At 42.9% G+C, this 18352-nt stretch overlaps 1 protein-coding gene across 1 annotated transcript in view; it reads right to left on the bottom strand.

Moving 5' to 3' along the window:
* GIGYF2 (GRB10 interacting GYF protein 2) overlaps positions 1–18352 on the bottom strand; it is a 164257-nt gene that overhangs the window by 3513 nt on the left and 142392 nt on the right. The window contains exons 23-28 of the mRNA XM_036766633.1: positions 15415–15537; positions 6517–6732; positions 6186–6388; positions 4409–4563; positions 3830–3996; positions 1925–2072 (exon numbers count right to left, since the gene is read on the bottom strand). Coding sequence (XP_036622528.1) covers positions 1925–2072; positions 3830–3996; positions 4409–4563; positions 6186–6388; positions 6517–6732; positions 15415–15537 — 1012 coding nt within the window. The remainder of the gene's footprint in view (positions 1–1924; positions 2073–3829; positions 3997–4408; positions 4564–6185; positions 6389–6516; positions 6733–15414; positions 15538–18352) is intronic.

Here is an 18352-nt window from a genome sequence, read left to right as displayed (position 1 = left end):
ATCATATATTACATTACATCACTATCAACCAGTAGACATATGAGGTGAAATAAAGTGGGGCCAGTCACAGTTGGGGAGGAGAGATGGCAGCTGGGTCTTACAGTCTACTAATTTTTCTTGTTCCTCAACACAGAACTCAGTCAAGGAGGGGATTTATTTTTTAAAAAGCTCCACATGTGTGTCAATGAGAAATGGAAGAAAAGGAAACAGAGGTCCTACAGCCCCCTGGCCTCTGAGATGCAGCTGACACCTGGGCCCAGGGAGCCAGAAAGTGTCCCTCACCTGAGCACCTCAGCAAATGCCCATGTGCTCAATGGATTACAGGGTAGTAGCTGTGATGACCTTCTAGGATTCAGAGATGTCAGGAGCTGGGTGGGAGGCTAAAAGATCCACCTCAGTCACATAGCTAGCATGGGGCAGAAGAAGGGCTGGAACTGAGGCATTCCTAACCCTGAGGTCAGCTAAAAATGAGTAACTTATAAAAATAAGCAAAATGGCTTAAAAGAAAAGTTGTTTAATTTTTTCAGTCACATCTGACTCCATAACCCCATGTGGGATCTTTTTGGCAAAGACACCAGAGCCATCTGCCATTTCCTTCTCCAGCTCATTTTACAGATGAGGAAACTGAGGCAAACAGGGTAAACTGACTCGCCCAGAGCACATAACTAGGAAGCGTCTGAGGCCGGATTTGAACTCAGGGAGATGAGTCTTCCGGGCTCCAGGGCCAGTGCTCTGTGCACTATGGCACTAACTACAAGAAAAGTTACAAATTTTAAAGCTAACTTTCTTTTTTTTTTTTTTTTTAAAAGTTGGCCTGCTTCTTCACATCAGCCAGGCTTTTCTTTTTTTTTTTTTCTTTATTTATTTTTAGTTCACCACACACGGTTCTACATAGTTTTGAGTTCCAGTTTTTCTCCCCTCCCTCCCTCCTCCCTCCCCAAGACGGCATGAAGTCTCATATAACTGTCCTGTATAACTTCGCATTGAATTAATTTATGCTCTAGTCAAGTCGTGGAGAAGAATTTTGACCAATGGAATGAATCATGAGAAAGAAGAAACAGAACCAAAAAAAAAACAAAAAACAAAAAAAAACAAAAAAAAACCCAAAAACAAAAACAAAAGAGAAGCAAAAAAGGCGAGCATGTAGTGCGCCTTGATCTGTATTCAAACTTCACAGTTCTTTCTCTGAATGAAGATAGCATTCTCCATCGTGAGTCCCCTGGAGTTGTCCTTGCCCCTTTAGGTTGCTGAGAGAAGCGCAGTATGTCAGGATTGGTCCTCACGGAATCCACATATCTGTGGCTGTGCACAACGTTCTCCTGGCTCTGTAAAGCTAACTTTCATTGACACAATCAACCTTCTTGGCAACATCCCTCCAATATTTTCCTTTCTCTCCTTTGACCCTTTGAGACATGGGAGTCACTGGCACATAATTGCCCAGCATGGTGTGCTGGCACCAAAGAGGGTTGGTATGCTCTATGAGCAAAGCAGAACTGCAGCAGCTCAAAAGAATTGTGAGACGGGCAAATGTAGAGCCATTTCCATCCCAAACATTCACGTGGATTACTTGTGCCTGATCCGGGGGAGCTTCTGAGCTCTTCCAGGGCAAACGACAACAACCAGCTTGGCCTTCCAATAACCCCACCCTAAGGCATAAACTTTCAAAATACAGAGTATGCGCATCACAGCTTCAGTTTGCAAGGCCAGTACATACACCTGGACAGAACTTTCCATCCTTACCTCTTTTTATCCTATAGAATTATTGTAGTATTCTGCTGCTATCTAGTTAGCGTCAATGAGCCAACGATTGCCTAGCTGGTTACTGTGGGTAGTAAGTATCAATTGGGCACAGTGCATTTTTCTCTTCTTGAAAAATCGGGCCCCCCTTCTCTTATCTCTGGTCTGCCACTAGCAAAATACTCACCTAATAAACTGGGGTCCGCTCGGACCATCTTCTGCTTCTTCTTCTTCTTGCCACTTTGCACAGCCTCAAAGTTCGTTTGCTGGTTGTTGCTCTGGTTGGTCTGAAACACGGAGTGAAGTGTGCTGTGGTTCACGGCCCACACAGAGTCCTGCAAATCGAGAAGATGTGCCTGGGGTCACAGCATGGCACAAGCCCACGCTCCACAGGGCAGGCTCAGCTGAGTGCTTTTGGGCAGGGAGAGCCACACAGCCCCCAACTACCTGCCTGCTTGACGGCTTTGGGTCTGCTCAGGGCCCCGACTTCAGTGGCAGACATGCTCACAGAAGTACTGTCCACACTGACGGGAGGCCCCAGGCAAAGCTGGGTTTGCTGTGCTTCCCTGACACAGCTCACCAACTGCTGATCTGACTGTCACTCTAAATCTTGTTCTCGTTTAACTCTGAGATTACATCTTCTCTCCCCAACAAGACTCTACTTTTAGAAGACAGGGACCATGTCTTTGTAATTCAGTACTGAATAATAATTGTTATTATAACAGCAAGAATGATGACAGTAATAACTGATATAAATCTAGCCCTCACTATGTGCTTTACAATTATCACATCTGATCCTCCATTTTACACATAAGGAAACAGGCAAGTGGAGGTGAAGTGGCTTGGCCAGCGTTCCAGTCACTGTCTGAGGTAGGATCTGAATGCCTGTCTTCCTTACTCTAGACCTGGCCATTGGGCCACCAAGGTGCCCTGCAGAGCAAATATTCAATATATCCTCCACTGATCTGATAGAAAAGGTAACACAAGGGTGAAGAGATATCAACTGGCTCTTCCCTAAAACCAAGAAAGGCCTGAAAACTGCTCCCGCCCACCCACATGGGCTTCACTTTGTCTCTTACCTCGTAGGGTTCCACTCTCAAGCTCTCCTTACTTTGGAGAGGGAACAAATATCTTCAGTAAAATCTCCCCCCTTCAATCCACTCCTCCCACCTTTCTAACAGATATGGTCATGTTACTCCTCTGGGGAAAAAGGCAAATGGCTGCCTATTGATTCAATTCAATGAACCAAAAGCAAATTCCTGCGCTCCCGGAGCTGATTCTACTGGATGACATAGTACAGACATGGAAAAAAATGGAGTAATTTCAAGAGGGAGACAATACTACCAATGAAAGCAAAGGGATAGGCACTGGAATCAGGAAAGGCCTTCTGGGAAAGCAGGTGGGAGCAGACTGCAGAAGACTTTAAAAGCCACTCTCATGAATTTTAGAGTAGAGGCCACTGAAGGAATATTCATTTGACAGCTACGTGGATAATAGGATCAGAAAAGAGAAACTCCAGCAGCAGAGAAAAATGCAGAAGTTTTTCTCTCAGTCTGGGTGAGCAGTAAGAGAAACTTTTACTAATGTTGGGGTTGTGGGAGAGATGATGGAGAGGGAGAATCCAGAAGACCTGTCAACTGACTATGGGGGCTAGGAGGGTGGCGGAGAGCCAAAGGTCAAGAGGGATGACTCAGAGGCAAAGGACCTGGATGGCTGGAGTCCAGGATTCTCTGCAGCCTGAAGTTCCGAGCCTTTTGGCTGGTCCTCAAGTTCCTCCAGAAGCTGGTGCCAGACTACCTGGTGTCCTTAGTCCACATAATCTGACTCCCTCCAAGCCCTTTAAGCTCCAACCCAAAGGACCATTCTCAGCCCCCTGAGCACTGCCTGAGCTCCCCCTTTTCTAGGCCTTTATCTGCACCATTCCCCCTGGCTAAAATGCCTGCCCTTCCCCTTTCCATCCTTTAAAGATGACTCAGACAAAAGAACCAACACATCTAAAGAGGAAGTGCCCTTTCCTCTAAGACTGGTCATATAGGATTCAACTTGAATACTACCACAACCAACCATCCTTAGCAAGGGACAGGCCCCATACCGGCTGCTGCTGTTGCCGCTGCTGGTTTGCTTTCTGTTTGGCACGGCGTTCAAGAAACTGCTTGGCAAACTCCTTGGCCTCGGAGGTGTCTCCTAAGTAGGCCCTGATGTAATCGTGTACCTCATAAGGAGATTCCACTTCCTTCAGGAAAGAAACAAATGTGGGAACTGCAACACAAAGAGAAAAAATGACTGATGAGCCAAGGGACTGTACACAGGAGAGGGAATGGATGCAAAGATGTCCTTGGTAATTAAAAAAAAAAGTTCTATGTCATTACTAAAATGTTTAAAAGTGTGTGAATTAACAAAATGCCAAATTACAGAAATCCTTGCTATGCCCTAAGATGAAACCTAGATCCTTGGTCACTTAGGGAAAAGCTGGATCTCACATTGTCTCAGGACTCTCCGTGGATTTTCTAGCATCTGCGTTGCTAATGCATAGACTACACAGCAATGACTCTGTTCTCCCTGCTTTATTTTCCAAAGGAGACATCCCTTGCCTGCCTATGGCGTCCTGGCCCCCAGCACAACACTCCCTCCCTCCCTCGTTCCCAATGCCTCCACCACCACTGCTCCTTACCATCTAAGTTGTTGGCCGTGTTCAGTGCATGAAGCATCTGCTCACACCATTGGGTGAATCCATCTTGGGCCTTATTAACTCCCTGGAAGAGCTTCAGAAGCTTCTCTTCTTCCTCTACCTTCTTATTCTGCCTGCTAGAAACACCTATGGACTTACTAAAGCAAAGCAAAGAAAAATTTGGTGTTACATTCTCAGAAGGAAACACTCCTAGGCCACCACAAAGCTAAGATAACAAAAGCTGGCTGGTTTGGATGGAGGGCCATGGGGATGAGCTGAATGACAGCCTCATTAGGCTGGGTACACAGAGGGGGTCCTCCTCACAAACAACAGTCCTGAAGGCTTCAATTCTGAGGCAGCTCTTCATGCCCTTTAAAGGTCTAGCTAGCAGATTCAGATTTCTCAAGGAAAAATCCTTCTAAATAAAACAAGATTCAAATCAGTCCTTCACCCAGATACCATTTTAACTGGTAGAAGACAAATGAATAGTACTGACAAATGTAGTCCCTTAATCCACATCCAAGTTGGAGAGAGGCTGTGTAATTCATAGATCTGCTAAGGAAAAAAAGGAGAAAAGGAGCATGACACCAATGATATGCCACTACAAAGAACAGTGCTGGGCAAAAGTGAGCACAGACTTGTTCATCCTGGACAGGACCATTCCTTGACATTTAAGGAACTTGTTACTTTCAAAGGTGAAACAGGATGGATATATATAGATAGATAGACAGACAGACAGACAGGAAGGAAGGAAGAAGTATATCTATAGATCTTTATGGATACACATACACATACACACACACACACACAAAATGTAGCAGCAAAAATTTCCACAAATTCCTTGATAAAGGGCCTGCAGATGGGTGGTGAAGTGGGTCAGAGCACTGGGTCTGGAGCTGGGAAGATCTGAATTCAGATCTGGCCTCAGACACGTACTGGTTGTATGACCCTCAGCAAGTCACTTAAACCCTATTTTATTCCGTTTCTTCTCTGTAAAATGGGGACACACTGAAGAAGGAAATAGCAAACCAGTATCTTTTGCCAAAGTACCTTTGCCAAAAAAACCTCCTGGTCATGTCCATGAAATCACATAGAGTTGAACACGATTGAATGATTGAACAATAAGAACTTCTTAATAAGAGAAATCAGTGTAGTGGACACCTGGAACATTCTGAGACTCATGTGGGAGAAGAGCTGGTTATTGTTTCACAGTGGGCAGCACCTTAAGGACACCCGTTGACCCAAGACCAGATGAGTCACAGGAGTAACAAGGTACAGTGATGTTTTTAGCCACAGGATTTAAAAATTCTAAAACATTCATACTTGTAAGGATAACAAAGATCTCTAGTGTAATGGTTTGAAGCCCAGAATAAGCCAATGAGCCTGTGATGTTTTTTCTTCAAATGCTGCTCAACGAGTTAAAATCCCACTCTGACAAGTCATATGGTGACCATGGATTTCTAATTCTCTTGAAAAATGGAGAGGGAAGTGATGCTCTGATAAGGCACACAGTGATGAAGAGTTGTAGAACCAACAGAGAACCACTGCAGAACCTTTTGTGCAATCTGCCACTAAAGACCTATTTTTTTTTTTAAAGAAAAGCTTAGATAAACTAATTTGCCATAAAGAAATAGGAATTCCTGGTTGGGACTGCCAAGAGACCGCCTCTGGACAAGATAGCCAGGGGGGCAAATGCTTACTTCTGAGGTCTGCAGAGCAATCATCGCAAGGAGGACAATGCCACAGGAAGAACACAAAGCGGCCTTCAGCCACCACCTACCTGAGGCTGGCGTTGCTTTTGTTCTTACTGGAATTTCGAGGTCCCATTTCCTTCACAGCATCATCCCAGAATCCCATGTTGGAGTTTTTGGTGTCGGCATTGCTCCAGATACTGCTAACGAGATCTGACGCCCACTGGCTGGGGGGGCTAGTGTTTAGAGAGCCCCAGACAGAATTCCCGATGCTGGTGTGCAGGTTAGAGTGCTAGGGAGGAACAAGAACAAACAGGTCTGACAATATGATAAGAGGAGAGAGAGGCCCAGAAGGCAGATAAAATGGAAAGACAACAGAACAGCCTTCCGTGGGGGGAGTGCTGAGGAAAGGGCGCTCACCGGGGGATTTCGGACCCTGTTGGGCTGCTGGTGCTGCTGCTGCTGCTGCTGCTGCTGCTTCTGCATCTGCCGGGCCTCCTCCTGCTGGATTTCTAACAGGGACTTAGCAGTACCTGCCGGTTTGCTGATATTGCCCCAACCAGACAGTTTCTGCTGCTGCTGCTGCTGTTGCTGCTGCTGGAGGGCTTTCATCAATTCCCTCTGCTGTCGCCTTTGCTGTTTCAAACAGAAAGAGGACTCCTTTGGAAATCTGGTTTTTTTCTAAGAAACTGCCCTCCCTTCAAAGGCACAAATTTTTACCTCGGGCCACTCTTTCATAGGACATAAAACGGAAATATCACTTTATTTACTAGAAAAAAATGTTCTCTGAACAGAAGTGGTCAAAGAGGAAGATGGAATACAGAAATTTAAGTTTATTTGTTTACAGTGCTCACTGAAGAGCTGAAGTCACAACTTCACCAACTAAATTTTTAAACAGTTTTCACTTTTGCCACAACTTATGTACATTTGTTACAAATGTTAAAAGCTGGGAAGCTTTAAGGTATGAAGGACAGGAAGCAGGCTCTTATGGGATAACAAAGGTGACAACACGCTGCTTGGGTTTCACAACGCATCAATCACAGTTCCAGTCAGATACCAGAAAACAATTTCAGAAGTTGTCCAGGAAAAACTGGAAAAACAAAATGTCCCTGAAGAGGGACGTCCATTTCACTTGAACTCTGAATGGGGCATGCTTCTTCTGACGCTTTATCCATTATCATCATATTTTTTGAAAACTGACAGTTTGCATTCTACTAATACTTATGTGACCATCAAGAACCCAGAATCACAGAACCAGAGACTTCTCATCCAAGCCACACACAAATCTCCACCAGAAGGTCTCCAACGAGGAGCCACGTACCCTCAGCATGAATGGCAGCCCATCCCACTGTGGGATGACTGTCTTTGGTAGGAAGAAGACATGGGCATCCTCTTTCTTTGCAGCCTCCCCTCTGGGTCAGACACAGCAAGTTTAATCCCCCTTCCTCAAATACTTGCAAGCAGCCACCATGATCCCTAAACTTTTCTCTTCTACAGGCTAAATAATCCTGGTTCAGCTGATGCCAATGTAATATTGAGTCAAGGCCCTTCCCAATTCTGGAGACTGGCTCGGGGATGTTCTCTAGCTCATCGAAGCCCTTCTTCACATATGGCATCAGCACTTAACACAACACTTCAGTGGTGGTCTGACTGAGGCAGACAACAGAGGGAGAATCACCCTCACTTGTTCCTAGAAGCAGTCCTTGAGCACACCAGCTTTTTGGGCACCACTGCTCACTGATGCTGAGTCTGAAGTCTAACACCTCCCCATCTTTTCCAAGTTGCTGTCTGACCATGCCCTCTTCTGTGAGTCCAAGTATAAAGCCTTTACCTCTATTGAATTCATCTTAGGCTATCGATAACCATAGCAATAATCAGAATCCTCCAGGTGCTAAAAATTATTTCAAATTTTTAACAATCAGAGGTTCCGCCTCATCCTATCAGACTGGCAAATCTGAGAAAATGGCAAATGAAATTGTTGGAGGGGCTGTGGTAGGATGGGCACTGATCCGAAGTTGGCAGGCCGGTGAATTAGTCTAATTCCCTGGATTGTACTCACCTTGAAGAGCCAGTGACTGACACTCTTAGGCACAGACCTCAGATAAACAAATTTTTTACAGCATTATTTTGTTGTAGCAAAGAACTAGAAAGAAGGTGAGTTTCCATGAACTGGGAAATAGCTGAATGATGGCTGAAGATACCCATCTTCTGACAATGTCACCTATATTCTAGCCTCTATCTTCATCATGGAATGATTACTCCGAGTCTAAATATTCAATTAGTTTTGATGCTGGACAAAGGCAAAACACAAACGGTCCCTACTCTCAAGGAGCTCACATTCTAATGGAAGAGACGACATGTAAACAACTAGGGAGAAATCAGATATAGACAAAATAAAGTAGGAAGTAATTTCAGAAGAAAGGCGCTAAGATTAGGAAGGACTAGGAAAGGCTTTTTGTAGAAGATGAGATTTTATTTGAGACTTGAAGGAAGCCAGGAGGTCAAGGGAAAGCAGAGTGTTCCAGGTATGGGAGATAGCTAGTGAAAAAGCTCGGACTTGGGAGATGAAACAGCAGGACACCAGCATCACTGGATGGCAGAAGACATGAAAGGGAATAAGCTGTAAGGAGGCTAGAAAAGTAGGAAAAGGCCAAGTTAGGCAAGGCTCTGAAAGTTACAAAGAGGATTGCATTTGACTCTGAAGGTAATAGGGAGCTGTTAGAATTCACTGAATTGGGACGGGGATGGGGGTGGGGGCCGTGCCAGGATCCACATGGTCAGGCCCATATTTTAAAAAGATCAGTTGATGGCTGAGTGGTGAGAGTGAATGGACTGGAGGGAAGGAGATTAATCAGCAGGCTATGATAAGAGGCTAGGTGTGAAGTGACGAGGACCTGCACCACAGGAGTGGTATGCGTTGTGAAAATCTAGCTAAAATCTATCTGAAGCACTGATGAACCAATTTAGTAACCTTGTCAAAAACAGACACAAGTTAGTTTGGCATGACCTGTTCCTTTTATCTTGGGTTTCCCCATCTCACCCACGCTGGAAAGGCAGCAGCCACTCACAGGTTTGATCCCACCAATGAGCAGCAGAGCACAGAAGCCCTGATTTATGTTTCTAATCTGGGTCAGTTTACTTCTCCCTAAGCAGCCCAGATGCCCCCAAGCATCCCAATGAAGCTCTAATGCCTGAAAAAGCATAATGATGAAGAAAGCCAAGACCAAATAGCTATAAAGTCTCCTATCCAGTCTAGAATTGCACAGAAATATTGCTTGAATCTCATGAAAGATCAGAATTGAAACAAGTTAAGGTAGAAGAACAGCAAAGAGATAAGTCCCACAGTAGGACTGAGGGCCAGAATAGTGCCAGCAACCAAAGAAGACAGACCTCATCTCAAGGTTTCTAATGAAACAAGGCCAGACCAGTGCATGGAAAAGTACCTTCTCAACCAGGTAGCCCATTCCCAACGAAGAGCCCAAGTAGCCTAATCTGAACCACAAGAGGAGATAAAGTCAGAACAGTGACTGCTGGGCCCTTGCCCGAGCCACAGAAGAACGGGCCAGGCAGCTCAGCACCTGGGATCTTGCGAGAGGCCCACCAGCATAATCAACAACATTTTACTGGGGCCTGTCAAGGACATCGCAAGGCACAAAGTCAACTTTAGCTTCAGGACTTTATGAGGGCACAAAGAAGGCAACAAAGCCAAATTCTAAGTTGAGTCACCAGGAAACTCAGCCATAATCCAGGAGTTCCTATAGAAGGTGGGACCTAACCTTGGGCTCTGCATCCAGGTCCAAGCAGGGCTTGACCACACCATCCAAGAGGAGACAAAGGAACAGAGTTTGACCCAAACACAAAACCCCAATTCAGAAACTGTGGGTGGACACATGAGTAACATAAGACAATGCCCAATACAATGAAGAAATACCTTGGACTGACAGAAGTCCAAGGGGTAAACTCAGAAGAAAAGACTACTTCCCAAGTCCAAAGAGATGTTCACAGAAAAGAAGATCCTGTCCACAAGAACTACAAGAGGACCTGGAATAAATGAAACAAGAAATACAAAATGTAATGTTAAAGAAGGAAAGAATGACAAGGAGAATAAATAACTTAGAAGAGATGGTGGTAAATCTTACCCAAGATTGAACTCCCTGAAAATGAGAATGAGACAAACAGAAAGTAATGAATCCAAAAAAAGAAGTAACTAAAAACACATAAAATGATTGAAAAGTAAAAACTAAAGAAAATATAAAGCATCTATCCACTCTAAAACAACATACCTGGAAAACAAGTCAAGGAGAAATAACCTAAGAATTAAAGGACCACTAGAAATTCTTGATTTTTTAAAAAAATGAAATGTCCAGGAACACTATGACAAAAACTAGAGCTTTCAGGTCAAATAAAAAAATATGACAAGCAGCTCCAAAAAGAAAGCATTTAAATACCAAGGAGCTACAGCCAGAAACACACAGGATGTAGCGGCTGCCATTATAAAGGAGGGAGATCTGGGAATATGATATTCTAAAAAGCAAAAGCTAAAGGTTTACAACCAAGAGGCTCTGAGGCAGCTTAGCTGGTACAATGGCTGGAGGGCCAGACCTGGAGTCAGGAAGACCTGAATTGAAATCTGGTTTCAGGCATTATCGAGCTGGGCGAGTCACTCTGTGTGCGCCTGTCTCCTCACCTGTATGAGGACAACAATAACAATATCTGCCACCCAGGATAGTTGTGAGGATAAAATGAGGTGATATTTGCAAAGCGCTCTACACACGCTAAAATTTTACAGAAAGATTAGCTATTATTGTTTCCGCATCACTGCCATGGTCATTATCGTCGTCATCAAGAACCATCAAATAAAAGAGAAAATGGACTTAAGAGAGGACTTCCAAGCACTCCCGATGAAAAAGGCTGAAACTCAGCAGAAACTCTGAAATGCAAACACAAGAGTCAAGACACAAAAAAATGTTAAAACATTTGATTAACTTCAAGGCACTGTATGATGACGAATTGTTTACATTCCAATATTAAGGCACAGAGGAAGCAACTGACTGCTCAGAATCCTTAAAATAAAGGTCGGAGAGAAAGTCAGGACAGTCGGGGGGTGGAGGGCTAATGGAGAGTTATATGCTATTTCATGGTCTCAGATAAAGAAGGAAATGAAAGGGAAAGAGAAATTTTACTGGGACAGAAACCTGCTGTCTCATGCAGTAGGGTACATGATACAAAGAAAACATAACCGTGAAGAAAGGGAGAGGAAATGAGCATTCCATGAACCTCACTTTCATATGAATCAGATAAAGGAAGACAGAACATACAGAATTTGTTGTAGAAAAACATGATATTCAATAGGGAAACAGGCAGAGAAAGAGGAAGTAAAACAAACTCCTGTGCGCCATTTCCGAACTAAGGTTTAAAAATAAACAAAGAGGAAAGTCGGGGGGCGGGGAGAGAGGAGAAATAGACAGTTTCAATTATACATCACTGGTGTTAAATAAGCCTGACTTAAACCACAAGAGGAGATAAACCTTTTTCTTTTACCACCTTCTCTTTAAAGTGTAGAGCGGGGGGCCAAGAGAGAAAAAAAGTACAAGAGGACAGAATGGAGGGGAACACAATACTCATCATCATGAATGTGAATGGGATGAATTCACCTATTAGACAGAAAAGGACAGCAGAATGAATTAGAAAAAAGACAAAAATATGTTGTTTCCAAGAAACACTTCAAAGATTCAAGTGGCAGGGGCAAAACCTAATATACTTCAGGTGAACTCAAATGAGAGAGAAACTATTCATGACTTCATAAAAGGATTCAGTAAAAAAGATGTGATAAGAGGAGATAAATGGGGAAGCTATATCATGCTTCAAGGCACTATAGATAACAAATTCATTTACCTTTCCAGTCTTCTAACAATTTATTACCCTTCATGCTGTGATCCAGTGACACTGTTCTTGCACATGACACTCCATCTCTTGACTCTGACCATTTTTTGTCTCCTATTCCTGGAACCCTCTCCCTTCTCTGGATCTCCAGCCTAGATGCCTAGACTCCCTGTCTGCCTTCAAGTCTCAGCCAAAAATATATAACTATAAAATCCCTGAGAATGGGAGTTGTCTTTTTGCTTTTCTTTGTATCCTCAAGTACTTCTTAGCATGTATGACTCACCCCTGATGCTGAAAAAGATATAAAACCAGGGGTTGGCCTTCTCTTCTTTGGAGCTCTTACCCATAGCAGTGGTGGCGCTCGTGACTCTAGGCCAGCCCTTGTTCTGAGCTCCCGGGCTGAACCTAGAGTTGGTAACTATGGATCTGTATTTGGTCTGTTGATGCTTGTAATTTGTTTGTAATTTGCTCTGAAGTTCAGGGTGCTGGCTTTTTCCCCTGAACTAAGTGAATGATATTTATATGCTGAATTAAAGTAAGCTTGTCAACCCCTTCACGTAGCTTTCCTTAGTTAAGCAGATCAAAAGAACCTGTGCTTTTGCAGCGTGCTGGTAGCGTTCTTGTTGTTGGGCTTTCACCCCCACAACAGCTGCTAGCCGGATTGTTGAAATACCTTCCTCTACTCCACAAAAAGCTACCTAAGCAACCAGTTCCTCCTCCTTTGTTGTTTCCTCTACCTTTTGAAATATGAAATTAGTATAAAGCAAGTCAAAAAGTTATTAGCTTTTGTGGCTCTAGAATACAGCTGGATAATTCAAGTCCCCCTTCACTACTGTATCACGTCTCTTTGCCAAGCTTGGGATCTATTTCCTTTTTCTGACAACGTGGTCTGTACTATGTGCTGACAAAATCACATGCTCTCCACTATGTTTCCCCACCTTCATTCCTGAATTTCTTCAAGAGAATACATTCTTAATCTGGAATGCTTTCCCATGCCCATTTTTATCTATCCTATTTCTTTCGAATTCCAGTAATTCTGTATTCCAGTAATGGATTTCATCCCAAGTTTCAGCGATATCTGGGAGGTCAAATTTGCCTCCCTTTGTTTTGGCCCTCTGGCCCATCTTGTTTACTGCTAAATCTTTTGACATTTCTGCATAGATATTTGAGGTCACAGGCTTAACTACTTGTTCCTTTCATAGTTTTTTGTCTCCTCTGAACTGAGTGTTTCAACCACGATTCTTTCTTTGTAGCTACTCTATACGGTTTCTAGCTTGGTTGGTTGCTGTCCTTTGTTCTCAAAGAGGACCAAAATGACATCACTATGTCGGGGTCATAGTACAGTGCGTCCGCTGTGACTGATCAGACCAGTACAAGCTCAGAAGGCTCTATCACAGATCGGGCACAAATAGTCCGCATGAACATTTAGAGTGGAGATGTCTCTAAATTTATGCATCTCAAGTTTCTTTTGAGCTGCTGCAATTCTGCTTTGTTCAAAACATTCGTTGATGTGGGCCATGCTATGCAATCAATTCCAAAGTTATTCAGAAAGACCTAGAGAGTGTCCTTGTATTGCTTCTTCTGATCACCATGTGAGCGGCTACTTTGTATGCCAAACATATGTTTGGCATTTGAACAACATGGCCAGAACATCAGAGTTGTGCCCTCTGCAGGAGAGTTTGAATGCCTGGCAGTTCAGCTTGAGTGAGGACCTCAGTATCCAGTACCACATCCCATCAGGTGGTCTTCAGAATCTTCTTAAGACAATTCAAATCCAAGTGATTCAGTTTCCTGGTCTGGTGCTGGTAGACTGTCCAGTTTTCACAGGCATACAACAGCTCTGTAGACCTTCAGTTTGGTTGACAGTCTAGTAAATCTTCTCTCCCATGGTTTCGTTCAGAGCTTCCCAAACTCTAGAGCTAGCTCTGGCAATGTATGCATCAACCTCATCATCCATGTGGACATTCCTGCAAAGTATACTGCCAAGGTAAGTGAACTTATCCACAGCATTCTAAATTTCTCCACTTGCTGTAACCAATGGTGCCATGTAGAGATGGTGTGCTGCTGGCTGCTGGAACATTTGTGGTTTTATTTGGTGTTAATTATTAAGTCAAAATTAGCACAAGTGGCAGAGAACTGATTCATAATCTGTTGCATCTCAGCCTCAAAGGCTGCACTGAGTGCACAATCACCTGTGAACTTTCCTTCCACTTTAGTCTCAGCTTGTAGCCTTTTCAAGTTAAATAATTTACCATCAGTGTGGCAGCTGACATTGCAGGTGTCTGACAAAATGGCTGAAAACGTGATGCTAAGAAGCATGGGAGCAAGCCTACAGCCTTGCTGCACTCCACTGGTGACTGAGAAAGTGTGAGAACACTGTCCTGTATCCAGAACCCAGGCAAGCATGCCATCATGAAACTAAAGTATAATACTGATGAACTTCTCCAGGCAACCAAATTTTTATCTAATTTCCCACAAGCCCTCACAAATGACAATATCTAAGGCCTGGTCAGATCCATGAACATCGTGTACAGACCTCTGTGTTGCTCCTGGCATTTCTCCTGGAGTTGTCAGGCGGCAAACACCATATCAACTGTTCCTCAACCCTTTCTGAAGACAAAGTGGCTCAAGTGGATGACCATCTTACAGGTAAAGGATGAGTCTATTAAGGAGGACTCTGGCAAGAATCTCACCAGCAATGACTATGAGAGACACCTTCCCTCCTCCGTTGTCACAAAGCAATCAATTTTCTTTACCTTTATGGAGATGGAAAATGGAGGAATCCTTAAACTCCTGGGGGATAACCTCCTCTTGCCTTACAACCTGGAAAGTTTCAGTCAGCTTTTGTATGAGTAGTAGACTCCCTTTTCCTTGTAAAGCTCAGCTGGAATAGAATCAGCACCAGGCCCTTTGCCACACAAGAGGAGCCTAATGGCATTCAAAGCCCTCTTTAGTAGGAAATTTGGCTATAAAGGGAATGATTTCAGCCTAAGATATAGTCAGTGGTTTTAGCATTGATTGATGATGGTCTGTTGAGAACATATGTGTTCAGCCCATCTCTCCAGGATCATGCCCTTATCAATAATCAGTGTGGCACAATCAGCACTGAGTAGCTGAGATGCACCATACATCTTTGGTCCATAAATAGCCTTCAAGGCATCATAAAAGCTCTTTGATTGTTATTTACAGCATAAAGACAAATTTCATCTACCTTCTTCCTGAGCCAAGAATCCTGAATCTCTCTAAGCTTCGTTTGTACTTTACCTTTGATGGAGTTAAATGCTGCTGTATATAATGTAACTATAAATGACCCTAAACTACAGCCAATCAAAGAGAAGTTTTGAAATTATGTAACAATTTGGGACAACTATGATAATCCAGCATACGGCACGGTACTGGGCTGAGCAATAAACACCTTCCATTTGGAGGACTTACCTCTTCTCGAACCTGCCTCTCTCTTTCTTCTTCTAGCTTCTGGATTTCTGCTAATGATAGTGTTGTCTGAGACTGACAGGCCCCAGAATTAGACTGTTGGCCCCATGTGGAAGAAGATGGAAGCTGAGCAAAAGTAAAATGAGAGCACATAAGACAGGGTAAGACATCAAGACTTAAAACATTCAACACAAGCATCTTGCCATATCTACTTTATGCTCCACACCAATTTAAAAGAGCATTTGAAATGGAAGGCCAACCTCTCACATTATGACAGAATCTCTTCTAAGTCATTCTGACACATTGTCCCCTAGCCTTTCCTTCCACCCCAAACTGATGAAGCGCTCACTATTTCACAAAAAATCTATTTCATTTTTTGAGACATTCTAATTATCAAAAGTTTTTCTTTTTCTTAGTTAAGATTTCAATGAACTGAACTTCTATTCACTGGTCCTAATCTGATTCTCTAAAACCTCTTTGCCAGGACAGTTTCTACTATTTGAACACAACATTCTCACATCCCTCAGGTCACCAGCTCCTAAAGTTCCTCCTCACATAGCATAATTTCTAGTTTCTCTTGCCATTGTGACTGCCATCCTATGAAACCCAGCGCAACTTCTCACATAATCTTCCAGAGGTACAGAACACCATAGGGCTAATGTCTCGCTTTGTCTGGACATCTCATTTCTTATTAAAGATCAAAATGGAGAGTTTTTGGTCATCATTTTTCAATTTGTGTTCAATCTGCAATCAGAGCTCATCAGCCTTTTTAGACATGAAATGCTACCAAGCCAAGTCTCCTCTGTACATGAGTGAGACGAGTTATTTTTTAAATTTAAGTACAGGCCTTTGCTTTTTTCACTAACAAATAACAATTTGTTATGTCTTTTGGCTCTTGGTATTATTCCATATTATTTCTAGCCTGGCTTTGTGTCATCTCCAGCTTTCACAAGCAGTATGCCTCTATCTAGACCACCGAAAAATGCTTAAAAAGACAGAGCACAAAGCTACGTAAAGTGCTCCAAATGGAAGGCCACTTGGGTCACAAAATATTATAAATGAAGGGGACCTTAGTGATCATCTAACCCAGCCCACCCCCCCACCTTGAATTTACAGATTTGTAAACTGAGCCTAAAGAGGAAAAGTGCTCAGAGCCCTGCCTTTGAGGTAAAAACCAATCCAGGTTGGTGGGGTCTAGTTGTCTGCTTCTCCTCTAACCATTATCAGCTGCATAATCATCCATTTCTTGATTGTGTCCAAAAAGGCATTTATCCAATGCCTTGCTACTGTTCATAGTATTTCCATAATCAGCCAGTTGTAAACTCTACCGACAAAAAAAAAATTGAGTTTAGTGGCCCGATTTATTCTTGAAGAACGCCTTAAGGATATGCATGTTCACTGCCTCCTTTGATAAATTTTCAAAAACCATCCAGTGTTGCCAATCACCTATATCAAGCTCATCTCTCTATAAATTTACAGATCTGAACTCATTTTTTGAAAGCTGCTGGATGGTTTCCATCTTATGGTAGCTCTCCTTCCTCACCTATCTTGGGTGGGTTCCAAGTCCTTCAAGCCTATAAATCTATCCATTTAACTGAAGATACTTTTACTCAATAGAAAAAGAAGAAAAGAGATAAAGTAACGTTGCTGTCTCTCATCTTCATCATTACACCAGCTGCCCAAAGAAGACTGTTTGACTTAAGACAAATCTGACCCTTTGTACACAATCTACCTACTGGTTGATGGCAGACGGAGGCACTCATTTGTGCATCACAAACCAGTGACATGCCAAGAATTTCCAACTGGTGTAAAATCATGAATCCGCTGCTCAGGCAGCAGACCGTCAAGAGGTCTTGGGGAAGGCTTCTCTCCACCAGGCCTGACAAGAAAAGGACCCCAAAGGATGGAAGCTCCTTGAGGACAGGAAATGTCACTTTAGGCTTGGTACCCCAGAGTCTAGCACATTAGTAGTCTCTTAATACTTATTGATTGCTAGATTTTCAATGAGATTGAAATTCTGAATTAGAAACAATGAGTTGTGTATTGATAGGTGCAAATTGATTTCAATGGTTCCTTCTGCCTGTACCTTTTACCCACTACTTCCATATTAAAATGACTTTATTAATTAATTTATTATTTATTAATATACGTGTGTATATATACGTGTGTGTGTGTGTGTGTGTGTGTGTGTGTGTGTGTGTGTATCTACCCACATCCATGTGAACACCTATTCTCTGATCTATTACTACCCTTAACAATCTAGCTATTTACTTTTAATCCTCTGGCTTTCCCTGACCAGGAAAAAATATATTCTACTGAGAGGTCAATGTTGGCTCTGATTTTTCTTTTATTTATTTTTTATTTTTAGTTTACATTACTCAGTTCCACAAGTTTTTGAGCTCCAAATTTTATCCCCCTTCCTCTCCTCCCCCTCCCCCACAAGACAGCATGTAATCCGATACAGGTTCTACATATACCTTCACATTAAACTTATTTACACAACAGTCAAGTTGTAAAGAAGAATTATAACCAATGGAATGAACCATGAGAGAGAAGAAACAAAACCAAAACAGAAGAAAAAAAAAAGACAGCAAATAGTTTGCCTCACTCGGCATTCAGACTCTGTAATTCTTTCTCTGGATGTGGATAGCTTTTTGCACCATGAGTCTTTTGGAGCTGTCCTAGAACCTTGCACCGCTGAGAAGAACCAAGTCTATCAAAGTTAGCAGAAATACTGTGTGTCTGTAATCGTGTATAATGTTCTCCTGGTTCTGCTCCCCTCACTCAGCATCAGATCACAAATGTCTCTTCAGGTTTTTATGAAGTCCATCTGTTCCTCATTTCTTATAGCACAATAGTATTCCACTACTTTCATATACCACAACTTGTTCAGCCACTCCTCAACTGATGGGTATCTCCTTGATTTCCAATTCTCTGCCAT

Source organism: Trichosurus vulpecula, chromosome 7 (assembly GCF_011100635.1).
Source record: "Trichosurus vulpecula isolate mTriVul1 chromosome 7, mTriVul1.pri, whole genome shotgun sequence".
NCBI classification, from domain to species: domain Eukaryota; kingdom Metazoa; phylum Chordata; class Mammalia; order Diprotodontia; family Phalangeridae; genus Trichosurus; species Trichosurus vulpecula.
The sequence above is the reverse complement of the archived record's forward strand: the minus strand, read 5'-3'. Positions and strand labels throughout refer to the sequence as shown.